General features: G+C 37.0%; 1 protein-coding gene across 1 annotated transcript; it reads right to left on the minus strand.

Moving 5' to 3' along the window:
* Positions 1-368: 368 nt before the first annotated feature.
* On the minus strand, positions 369-5,103 carry LOC133525523 (uncharacterized). Its single transcript, XM_061861789.1, has 3 exons — positions 4,945-5,103; positions 3,822-3,951; positions 369-1,833 (listed from the first exon to the last, which is right to left on the minus strand). The coding sequence occupies exons 1-3, from the start codon at positions 5,033-5,035 to the stop codon at positions 1,734-1,736; spliced, it is 321 nt and encodes a 106-aa protein (XP_061717773.1). The 5' UTR covers positions 5,036-5,103; the 3' UTR covers positions 369-1,733.
* Between the last annotated feature and the right edge of the window lie 8,119 nt (positions 5,104-13,222).

Here is a 13,222-nt window from a genome sequence, read left to right on the forward strand (position 1 = left end):
GTGAAGCTATCTTGCCGCCAAATTGTTGAATTAATTTATTTTTATTGATTAAATAAGTTTGTAAAAAAAATTATTTTGTTATTTTCCTGTAGTATCTCTTATTAGTTTTAGCGTTATGCTCTACTCTGGCAAACCAACATTGTCACTAAAAAAGTAAGTAGTATGACAACGCCAAGTTTTTAAATTTGCCACCTTTTTCTACTGACGGAAATGGCTTGCCGAGCTATATTCAGCCCCTTAGGTAATATATATCCCATATGATTTTGAACTTTGTTTCAAAGTGATAGGGTTTAATTTTGCATAATTTTCAACACCCTTATGTCTTATAAGGGATAAGTAGGCAACTTAAACATAAATAAAAAAGCGGCTACTAAAATTTGTTTTTTAATAATATGACAATGCTGTCTGAGACGCTATATGTATAAGGTAAATATCACGTACAGTCAAGGTATTAAATATCGACACGGACAAAGTGCCAAAAATATTTATACACGACCTTATTGCCTGTACAATAAAGTAGTGTGTACATATGAAAGCAGCAAAAAATAATGAGCACGTGTTTTGTTATATCGGCTAAAACTCATTTTTTCCTAAAAAATCGACATTCGAAGTTTTATAATATTTTATCGCTAAAGTTACACATAAAGACAGGTATTTTTGTAGGAAAACTTGAGTTTAAGCAGATATAACAAAACAAGTGCTCATTATTTTTTGCTGCTTTCAAACCAGCCATTAACTAGCAAGTTGCGTGAGCATCACTTTCTATAGGAGTTAGAAGATTTAGTAACTTTTTAGTACTTTGAAGGCCATTTTCTCCTAACAGGTTGAGTTTGGGCAGCTAAAAAAAATACGTGTCCGTTATTTTAGACTACTCTATAACATATATCAAAATGAATCAAATCGGAGTCGGACAGTTTGGTACCCTTCCTTGTCAATGAAGATTGTGTTGTAGGTACGATTTATATAATATATAAATACTTCAATACATAAAAAAAAACACTCATGACTCAGGATCAAATATCCTTGCTAATAAATGCCCTTACCAGGATTAGAACCCGGGACCTTCGGCTTCATAGGCAGGGTCACTACCCACTAGGCCAGACCGATAGTCATCTATATAAGAACCCTGACCAAATTTTTAGTCATCTGATTGCATTTTACGTGCACGATTTCTTTTTGCTTTGGGGTTGAACCCACGATATTTGACCATCACACATAGGTTATATAGCAGGGGTGGCCAACTTGATTAGACCCAAGATCTCCTGTTTATTAACGAAACCCTGTGTGATCTACCAGTTACATACATCTTGAAACCGTAAATGAAACTGGTCTACGTATTTATATTTTTTGCCTTGCCACGATCGACTGGACTAATGGCCACCCCTGTTATATAGCATCATATTTATTTTAAATCGTTTTCTGCGGTGTAGTTGTAGCCTTTTACAATTTAAAGCAACAGAAATAGACGTCAATTCCAAACTGACGACATCGATGTTCTAAAAGGTAGTGGTGAGTCAAGGACGCCTTAGACTGTTACATTGTGACTTCATTGATGTCGACATCAATCAATTGATGTCAGTCGGCTCGCGCCAATATGTACGGACATGTACGAGCGAAATGCACGCGCGACTGATGTCGTTTAGATATTTTGATGCCATAGTAGAAGTTTAAATTGGCTTCCTAAGCGAAAACTCCAGCTTGAATATGAGGTCCTTGGAAGATTCCAAGCTATTCTAATTACATATGATGAAGCCGCAGCAGTTATCAGCAGTTCTTTTTTCAGGAGTAGGTATGATACGTTGGCAACCATCGGGTACTACGGCGTTGCCACATCTGAAATTATACATTAAATAATTTTATAAACTATAATTTTTAAGAAAAAAAACTGACTTCAATGAGGGAGACCGGTGAAAGAAAGATTATTATATTATATTAAAAATGTCTTGAAAATCTAATTTACTTAACAAACACAGCGAAGAGGACAAATCGCCACTATGCGTCGTTGAAGAGTTATATTCTGATTATCATCAGCAGTCCCACTTCATTAAATGTCACTTTTTAAATGTAAATGCTTGATTTGGTAATGAAAATATAAAAAATAATAAAAATCACTATATGTATGCCTTTCACATTTGAAGAGTCCCCTCGATTCCTCATGGATTCCATCATCAGGACTTATGAAATAAGAAATATTAAAAAAAACATGCAACCGAATTGATAACCTCCTCCTTTTGAAATCTTAAAGTCGGTTTAAAATGCAGCGCGAGCGCGTTCGCTAGCAATGTGCCAAAGCAAAATTTTTTTTAAACTTGCAAAGTTGCCATGTAATATTCTCGGTATTTTTTCAGCCCGATTATTGGAAAACTTCTTACAGTTAGTTTCGTTTTCTACGACATATGAAATAGACGCTAATGTGTGATTATAAATGTAAAATGAAACAGTAATTTTTTCCACTTTAACATTTTTGCATGAGAATTGTTTTATGAAAGATTCTAGAAATTGCGAAAATTTTGAAAATGTTGTGCAAATTTCATTGCTGATGCTCGAAGAGAGGCAGACGGCATCGAAGACAAGAAAACTGCTTCGCTCCTTGACAGGGTACGTAGGAGTAGCAACAACATTTTAAATATGATAGCCAATAAGTTAAATAGCCCTCTTATCTGGAAAATGAATCAGAGGACCAAATCACTTTTATATATTTATTATTCTTTATTTAAACTTTATTGCACAATAAAAATAAGTACAAATGGCGGACTTAATGCCTTAAAGCAAACATAGGGCAAAACAGAATTTCTCGAATATGGGTGCAGTGAGAAAAATCATTCAGAAAAAAATGACAACTATAAGTAATTTTAAATAACTATTAGCTTTAGACTAAAACTAATAATGATTAGATCATAAATGAAGTGAATGAAATAAGCGTACAAGAAAAATGTTTGTTTGAATTGCATACTGAACCTAAGTACGCGAAAAATATTATTATATTAATTTTACGCGATTTGCCAACTTTTTAGTAAATAAAATTTTAAACAATAAATTGGCAAGAACTCATCACCAGAACAACCGTCTCCCAAAGCGCCTGCATAAATATCAATAGCAATACACTTATTTGGCTTCTTGCAAAGATACCCACGGATCTACAATGACACATACGCTTAAAGATAATTGAAGTGTGCAAAAGAGAAGACATCACATATAAGACTCATTCGATTGCTTACCGTATTCTCACGCAATAAGTTCTAAATTTAAACCTGATTTCCGATGGCAGTTATGCTTACCATTATCGTAATCAACCGGATTCGTCGTTAAACTACGTCCAAAGGAGAGGTATGGGCACTGTGAATTTCATCTCGCTTAGTGTGGTAGGGCACAGCACAGCGGATGTCATTCCAGATCTAGAGCAGAGCCCAACTGGGGAAGTACCTCCACCTTACAGAAAACCGCAGCCAAATAACACTAGCCCCTACTCATAGGGTTGTGTTCCTGCCCGTGAGTAAGGTTGACAGAGCTTAAAGGGGGTGCGGAGCGTTAGGGTCGGCAACGCGCATTTATTTACTTATTTAATCAAGTTTTCATAACATTACAGCTTACGCCAAAGCGTTACGTAGATTCATAACTTAAAAACTACATTAAAAACTAACTTACATCTACGAATATCTGTCTTTCATCCTTTCACTCCCTTCCACTCATATATCAGCCTTCCTATCCATGTAACTCCTCTGGAGTTGCAGGCGTCCATAGGCTACGGTAACCGCTTACCACCAGGCGGCCGTATGCTCTGTTTGCTTGTCTCCATTAAAAATAAAATTTATTGAACTCACGTGTCAATCTGGGTTTCGTTATTGGTGTGGCAAACGTAAATGGCACAAGGTTTGCCGTCCGCCGGCCTGTAGGGCTCCTCATAGGGCACCACCTTATTTAACTCTGGAATGTAGCACCCATCTTGGTCGGCTGAAGTTTAGAATATATAACCATTAGAAAAGAAAAAAAAAAACAACGGGTTGCACTCTGGGAGTGCAGGCAGAAGTGAAAACTTGAATATTAACGTTGTCATTTTTGATATTTTGGAGAAGTTGAGTAGCAGTTTTATAAAAAGTGATAATTCTCTATTATACCAACGTAAATAAATTTGAGTGTGGAAGATATTTTGAAATGCGAATTTTAGTGTTAAGTAATATATAATATATACAGAGTAATTCATGCGACGTGAGCAGGACTACAGCCTACACAATCAGTAAATGTTAATGAATCGTTCACCATCATATTAAGTAAAACAGTCACGCTTCTTTTCTGTTATTTAAATTTTTGGTAAGGAAAAATTTGAGTATCTACAATCATGGACACCCAACAACACAAAGATACAATACAACAAAATTAACAAAGATTAAACCTTTTTAACCGTTATGACAGCACACCACTTAGCAACAGTACCCCTAGTGTAAATATTTTCGACAGCGAAACGTTACGTTAAGTGTCATTTTGTATGAGATTTTTGACTTTCCAAAACGTCCCGCTTGGCGCGCTGTTCAAAAACCCATACAAAATGAGACTTAACGCAAACGCGTACGTCACGTTTCGCTATCGACTAAATTTACACTAGGGGCACAGTATGTTTTAAAACGGTACGTTTTAGGTGGCAGAAGTTCGTAGTCTAATACAAAACATAACAAAAATATTTTTGTGATTAAATTTAACGTGGTAAAATGCAAAAAAGTCCATTCTGGCGCTGTCAGGACATCAGTCATAAACCAATATTTAACAATTCAGGTGGAATTAAAATTTAAAACAATTCGCAAAATGTTTTTTAACTTTTCGTTAAATCATCAACAACTGTTTAAATAATGACGTAAATGAGTATAATATACTGTTCAAACATTCAGACAATTTATTTAAGCGATAAAATTCGTGAACGTTTAATTAAAGGAAGATTTTCAATTCACATACCAAACTCGGCAGGTTTTTCGACGTATGGCTGGAAATGCACAGCACTGTAGGCTATTTCCAAAAGAGCTAAAAAGACTATTGTTTTATACATAGCGTTAATATATTTCTTTGTTGTTTACACAGTTGGTTGCGAATGAAACGCATTCTAGCTTGAGATTTTAGCTTTATAAGTTAGTTTGAAAAAATACAAAGTAGCTGGATATAAGGAAAATGATATAATGATCGTGACTTCTAATATAAATAGGATTATAATAACCTTGTGCTGGAGATCGTGATGTTATTATGATTGGCTCTTAGTTGTAGGTACCTTTCTTGTTGTGAATGGGAAATCCACTAACGAGACTTTTGGGACAGGTAAATATCTACCTAACTCCTTAGTCAATATGGTCAATATACGAGTAAAATAAGACGATCATTTTTACACAATTTGATGTAGGTATTTTAATCATTCTTCGTATCTTCGTACTCCCTGAAGGAGAGGCCATTTTAATATAAAAATTATTTCGTTAAATATAAATATATAATCAATGAATGTAAATACTGTAAACAATGTACCTACGCAAGTATTAATTTAATAAATGGCTATTCTGATTCTGATTCTGATTTTAATCATAGCTATGCCTGACCGAAAAAAGAGGACTACGGTTGTATGTCCTCTTTCCTCGGAATGGAATAAATTGGGCGTTTTACTAATGATGTGTGTTTTTCCTGTTTTGTCTTTCTTTTTTGTACAATAAAATGTCTTACGACTACTTAAACGACGGTTCATATATAGAATACCTAATATACCTAATATTCGTTTTTTCCTTATTGTTCTTTAGTAATGTTTCCACGTAGAGCTCATAACGTATTCAATGTCCTCATCTTTCCAAGATATGGCCATGAAATTATTGTTATTTAGAAGCAGACAGACTATTAGTCTTAAATATGATGGTGTTTGTGGGTATGATAAATAAATAAATAATAATAAATATTATAGGACATTATTACACAAATTGACTAAGTCCCACAGTAAGCTCAATTAATAAGGCTTGTGTTGAGGGTACTTAGACAACGATATATATAATATATAAATATTTATAAATACTTAAATACATAGAAAACACCCATGACTCCGGAACAAATATCCATGCTCATCACACGAATACATGCCCTTACCAGGATTTGAACCCGGGACCATCAGCTTCGTAGGCAGGGTCACTACCCACTTGGCCAAACCGGTCGTCAATGATGTTTTGTAGATTAGGGTAAGTATCTTTAGTTCGAAGAGGGGAAACGAATAATGCTACCATAGCTTTCGCGTGGAAACCGCCGGATGGAAGCCGTGGCTCCGCGCGTCCTGTACACTCTTGGCAACGGTCCGTCCTAAGAGAGTTACGACTGTTACGAGCGTTCGGGTTGAGCTGGAGCGAGGCCAGAAGACGAGCTGAAGATAGGAAGGCGTGGCGCGAGCTTGTGAAGGCCCTTTGCACCTCTGGGGTGCTTTAGGACAACAACATCTTTAGTTCATCGACCCTTAATAAATGTAAGGTGATCATGCATGTCGTAAATAATTTGAACCTTTATATTTCAACACTTAAAAAAGGATCTCAATATTCTCAATCTCACTGACAGGACCACTTAACAGACAAACATGCATGGTCCAAACCAGAAACTGTAACAACAAGTAGCAATTAAAATCATTGTATTATGTGTATATGTAAATTCATTGTATAGGTGACACAGCTCAGGTAAGAAAGTACATCAAATATTTTTTGTAGGTATAGCAATCTGTCAGATTTATATAATGTATATTCTTATTTCTTTATTAATTTTATTTTTCTCTTTGTAAGAATTCGATATGTTTTCTGAAAGAGCTACGTATTTGTATGATTTGATATGACATATATTTTTTTATCAAATTTCTATAAAGAAAAGTAGCAACTGTATGTACTTGCATGATTTCTATAGTAATCTAAATTGTATTTTTTTTTCTTATTGAATGCATGTTAATTATAAGATGTATTTATTTATTTATTCGTATGGCATTATGATTATGAGTCGTTCTACAGTTTTATTTTTACAGATTTATATCTAGGTTCTTTACCCATTGGGCTGCGTTCTCACTAAACGCTATTAAGTCCAGAGGGTCACCAGGGTACATTCGGTTCGGGCACTCATTAATAATATGGTGGATAGATTGTATAGGCGCTCCGCAATCGCATTCCGGGGTGTTTTTCCATCCACACCTAAACATGAAATCGCCAGATCGGCCGTGCTCTGTGCGAAGTCTATTAAGCTGGCACCATTCGCGTCTTGGGGCCGAGAAGCCTTTGGGCCTTTCAGTGGGATTGTAGTCGCTGCAAGTTGTAGGCAGGTTGGAATTCCATTCCTTCATCCATTTATCTCCGATGTTAAAATTGTCCTTCATTAACTCCGGTGCCATTCTGTAGGGCGGGTGGCGGGATTTTAGGCGTTGCCTGGGAGGATGCATGAATTCAGCATAGACTGGCAGTTCTGGACTTTTAGAAATTTTGGTGGCTTCGTTTAACAGGGCTTGCTGCCTTCTGAGGTGTGGTGGAGGTATGTGGCTCAGAGTTGGCAGCCACTGAATTGGTGTCGACTGTATGGTGCCAGATATGCAGCGCATTGCTTTCCGCAATTGAACATCCACCTTCTCCACGTGAGCACTATTAAGCCATACGGGTGCACAGTATTCCCCAGCAGAGTAAACCAAGCTGAGGCCTGTAGTCCGAAATACATCTGCAGTGGCTCCCCATGTTGTTCCAGTCAGCCTATGCAGGATATTATTGCGGGTTCCGAGCTTTTTGCTTAGCTTACTTAGATGGGCACAGTACGTCAGAGAACGGTCAAGGGTTACACCAAGGTATTTGGGCTGTGGGTTGTACACAAGCGCTTTACCATCAAACGATACTGCGGGGTTGTATGAAGCTAGTTTGTTGTTCAGGTGGAAAGTCGAAATCTCTGTTTTGGATGCGTTTGGTACCAGTCTCCATTGTTTAAAATAGGTATTCAGCAACTGTAAATCTGAAGTTAGTTGTGCTTCCGAGAAATCAAAGGATTTATGTTGGTAAGCCAGGGCGATGTCATCAGCGTAAATAAATTTTCTGGACGCTGTTTCCGGTATGTCGTGGGTGTAAAGGTTGAAGAGTAAGGGTGCAAGTGCTGATCCTTGAGGGAGGCCATTGTGAAGAGTTCTAGGGCGGCTCTGCTTATCTCCAAGATGGACGACGAACTTTCGATTACTAAGCATATTGATGATTAGGCTTGTCATTCGTCGACAAGGGACAGCCCTCATCAGCTTTAGATATAGGCCATGTCGCCACACTGTGTCATAAGCTGCAGATAGGTCGACAAAGACAGCTACAGTTTTTAGCTGGTTTTGGAAGCCAGTCTCTATGTGTGTCGTAAGAGACAATACCTGATCGACACAGTTACGGCCATTTCTGAACCCGGCCTGCTCTACGGGCACAATTTTGTCGATGAGCGGTGTGATTCTGGCCGAAATTATTTTTTCCAGAAGTTTGTAGAGGGAGCTAAGCAAGGCTATAGGTCTAAAGCTCTTCGGGTCGTCAGCAGGTTTGTTGGGTTTAAGAGTCGCTACTATTTTGGCATAATTGAAAGAGGAAGGCAGTTTATTTCCGGCTAGGATATCAGAATAGAAGGCAGTCAGCCATTTTCTGCAGTTTGGTCCCAAGTTTTTAATGAATTCATTATAGATACCGTCCTGTCCTGCCGCTTTACCCAGCCTAAGGAGTTGGATAGCACAGGTTATTTCTTCTACTGAGAAAGGTTTTGAGATGACGTTATCAATAGGAAGCGTTCTCTTTAGATTTTGGGCCTGTTTCTTTACGGCTTTAGTGTGGGGCTGGTTTCCTTTAACGCGTGACGTTTCCACTATTCGGTTTGCAATTGAATCTATTAGCTTTTGGGATGGACATGTATTTCTAGAACCAGATTTGCCCGTTAATCTATTTAAAACCCTCCATGCCGACCTGCTTGAAGTTTTAAAATCCATTCTTTCCACAGTAGCTATCCATTTGCTTTTCCGCTCAACGTCCAGCGACTCCAGTAGGTTTTTTCCTATTACCTGGTCCCCCGTTTGTATATATTGTTGGTATAGCTCCTCACTTTCATCATTCCAGCCTGGGACATACGTTTTCCTGTAGCCTCGTGGGATATGTTTCTTGGCCATTGAAATGATGAGTCCCACAAAACGCATGTAGTTTTCGGCTTTTGGGGCAATCCATCTAGCAGCAGCGTCCATATCCTTGGCAAAACCAACCCAGTTTGCCTTTTGTAGGTTCCACCTAGGCAGGGGCATCGATTGCATCAATAAAATCTGGTTTCCTGTTGTCATCAGGGCAGGACGGTGTTGGCTGTTAGGGAAGTTTGTAAGGATTCTCCTTGTCATTGGAAGGGGTACACCTGTAGAATCGCACGATACGAAAGTAAGGTCCGGGTTGTAATCCTTGGCCCAGCGAGCTGATCTGAAAGACCCCTTTTCCTTTGCATCAAACACTAGATGGTAATTGTTGTTTTCTGCCCACTGGACCAGTTCGATGCCATTCAGGTCGTTCCTATTATAGCGCCATGAAGTGTGGTGACTGTTAAAGTCACCCGCGTAGACGCACGGGTGTGGAAATGCAGGAAGACCATTTCCCCATGGTTGGGCGGGCGGCTTATAGATGTTTGTTATCAAGATGTTCTGAACTCGAATCACGGTACTGAAGTAATTAGAACTTTTATGTTGTAGTGGGACAACGACGTCTGACAAATCTTCCCTGACATAGGTGGCGATTCCGTACTTGGCGTGGTTTAGCGCGACTATGATGCTGTATCCTGGAATATTTCCTCTGGACTCGAGATCATGCATGTCACTAGTATGTGTTTCCTGTAGCAATAACACATCCACCTTGTGTGTCGTCAATATTTTGTGCAGTACTTGGCACTTGGCCGAGCTGATGCCCTCTATGTTCAGCTGGCAGATCCGTAGATAAGGCCCAATATTGATTTCGCAGGGGGCGCTGTTTGTAGAATAATTTGTATCCATCTTTGCATTCATTTTAAAACATTCGTTGAAGCGACTCGATTATCGTGCTGTGAGGTTATTTGGTTATAACAAGTGCAGCAGCCAGAGTTTGTTACTCGATATCGAGTTTGTATAAGATGTAATGTTTTGAAAAGATGTGTCCCGCCGAATTTCTTGCCGGTCCATATTGGGATACCCTCCTCCAATTGAGGATTTAAATGTTCTCGGGTCAGAGGTGTAGCGTTAGAGCCAGTGTAGCTTTATTGGACGTTCATAAGCGCATTGTAATATGCCTACTTCAATAATAAACTATCTTTATCTTTATATTTACTGAGTCGGGTACAAAATTACAAATTACAAAATTCTTTATTTCCTTAAAAAACACATGGCCATGATTTAGGGGATGGAGCCGCCCGGTAAGCAAAGAATTGCCTGTGTTGGGCGGCACCGCTCTTCCCTACGTTAACAACAAAACAACAAGTAAATTATTTATACAACATATGAAAACCTAAAAATCTAAAAATATAATTTCTAAATATTTAATATTCTTATAAATTAAGTAATCAATTTGAAGACTTATTTTATTGTATTATAAATATAACTAACTTAAATATGAAAGTAGCTGTACATACATGAAAAAGATTGTGTGTGTGTGTGTGTGTGTGTGTGTGTGTGTGTGTGTGTGTGTGTGTGTGTGTGTGTGTGTGTGTGTGTGTGTGTGAGTGCGTGTATGTGTACGTATGTATGATAGAATATTCTGTCCGATTGGCAATTTGTTTTTTTTTTTTTTTAGTGTTTTGAGATTAGTAGTTTTTCCGTTTCCTCGTACGATTTCGTTTTTAGCCACTCAGTAAGGAGCGTTTTGCAATCTCGGTGTGACTTTGAGTGGATGTCAAGTTCTTTATTAATTTTATTATATAAGTAGGCAGACTTTGCGTTAAATTGCGACCTGGCAAAGTGTGATCTTGTACGTGAGGTTTTAGCTACATGGATAATACGTCTATTATTTTTGTAGTTAGGGTTGTATGGTAATAATTTATGTGTTTTTAGTATTGTTTGTAGTATATATAATTTCCTGACCGAAAGTAAGCCACTATTTTGGAATAGCAAGTCAGTGGGGAATGTAATTTTTTTGAAAAACATGACCTTTAACAGTGCACGTATTGAGCTCGTTCCAGGTCAATGAGACGACTTTTTGCTGCGCCTCCCCACACAGGTATACAATACATTATTATAGATTGTACCAGAGAGATATAAATTTCATTTAAAATGTTGCGGGAGTTGGTTAAAGTTGTACTCACTTTACATGGGACAATGTACCTCAGCGTCTTAAATATCCAGATCATTTTCCTAACTCTACTAGTGATTTGGTCAAGGTGAGAATACCAGTTCAGGTGTTGGTCCAAGAGTACGCCTAGATATTTTGTTTCAGCTACTTTATCTATAATTGGACAATTACAAACATGAGAGTTGGATTGCTGACACGAGTGAATTTTAAGGTACGAATTTTAGGGTACGAAACGTTAGGTTATCATTTCCTGAATGCCTAGAGTTGAACCTGCTCACGTCTCCTGTATCATCCTATTTTATATATTATTTTATCTTTATTTAGATTTGAAATTTTATCTTCATTATTCCTCTTTGTTTATTTAAACTCAAACACAGCACCCACGTCGCCAGGTAGACCAGGCTTATAAAATATATCTGTAGAAATAAAAAATATTTTATCAAATTTACATTTAACTAAACTTCATTAATTTGAACCTTTAAAACTAATTCCTAAAGAAGATTTTGATACCTACTTGATCAAAGTAGTCTTATAGAAATCCTCATTTCTTTAGAGTAAACTCAAGAGGCTGTCAACACCCAATGTCCTTGAAATTGATGTTACTTAAACAGTTTTTTAAGAAAGACTATTTGTTTTAGTCAAGTAAGAAAAATATATGTTCATATTAATTATATTTCAAAGACATGTCCATTGTTGCCCCGCAGGTTGACATATTCGCGGATAGTGTTGGTGGTTTTGGTAAAAAGCTATCAGAATTCCTTAGCCAATATTTGGCCACAAAAAACTGACTTATATTTTTAATAATTTAATTATAATGATGATGTTTTCTATTTGACTAATTTAATTTATTTAATAATCCTATATTTAATATTTCTGCAAATAATGAATTGTGTTTTAATGTATATAATGTAATTTGTATTGTATATCCTACTGTAATCTAGTTTGTAAGCGATTTAGTGTACCTGTTAGCTTATAAATGTCTAATAAATAAACAAACAAACAAACAGACCGTGGTCGTACTCGATACACGATTGAACGAAATCGGCTCGATAGAAAATAATTGCAAAGATTGGTCTTAAAATCACAATTAAACGGTTTTATGTGTTTATTGTTTAGACTTATGGGTCTGCAATTAAAATCACAATTTCAAAACATTTATATCTAAACCGTGGTCGAGTTAAATACTACACTAATAATCCACTTTTTTTTAAATATTTTTCTTATTGTTCCCTTGCCCAGGCCCAGTAACATGCGACAGTGCTATCTCATTTACTCCGATACAAATAGACAGTGTTCGCGCTTTAGCTATTGACAGCCTCTTAAGTAAATACAATTATATTTAGAATTTCCAAATTAAATATTCATAATCAAAAACATAAAAGTAACTTAATAAGCTGACAATGTAATAGAACCTAAGATACACTTGTAAGTTTTATTTGCGTAAGAAGAGACAAAGCTATTTGTTAGAATGAGATAATGATATTCATCGTTTATTCTGTAGTATAGCTGTGTTCTTACTTACGTTAGTAAAACTTACAAATGTTTCTTACGCTTAATGCTTATACTAAAGTTACGTAAGTAAGTTTAATTGTAGGTAATTTTTTGTATTTTTTGGTTAGGTGCAAATTTTGGCATAGTTATACAAAAAAACTGGCCCAGTGCGAGTCGGACTCGCGCACGATAGGTTCCGTACCATTACGCAAAAATCGGCAAAAATCGCGTTTGTTGTATGGGAGTCCCACTTAAATATGTCCGTCCTTCTGTCTGTCTGTCCATCTGTAATGGTACGGAACCCTTCGTGTGCGAGTCCGATTCGCACTTGGCCTGTTTTTTTACCCTTTGCATACGGAACTCTAGAAAGTAAGTTAAAATAGAAGTAATAATTACTTCTATTAACGGTATCGCCTATGAAACTTTACAATTATATGTAATAATAAATAGGTAATAGGGTCCAGATA

The sequence above is a fragment of the Cydia pomonella genome, chromosome 15 (genome assembly GCF_033807575.1).
Source record: "Cydia pomonella isolate Wapato2018A chromosome 15, ilCydPomo1, whole genome shotgun sequence".
Lineage (NCBI taxonomy): Eukaryota > Metazoa > Arthropoda > Insecta > Lepidoptera > Tortricidae > Cydia > Cydia pomonella.

What these genes read in the sequence shown, in the direction of transcription:
- LOC133525523 (XM_061861789.1), bottom strand. Translation starts at nt 5,035, where the DNA reads ATGTATAAAACAATAGTCTTTTTAGCTCTTTTGGAAATAGCCTACAGT. An exon ending in CGAAAAACCTGCCGAGTTTG is followed by an intron (nt 3,952 to 4,944) that starts GTATGTGAATTG and finishes TCTAAACTTCAG; the next exon opens with CCGACCAAGATGGGTGCTAC. An exon ending in AACGAAACCCAGATTGACAC is followed by an intron (nt 1,834 to 3,821) that starts GTGAGTTCAATA and finishes GTATAATTTCAG; the next exon opens with ATGTGGCAACGCCGTAGTAC.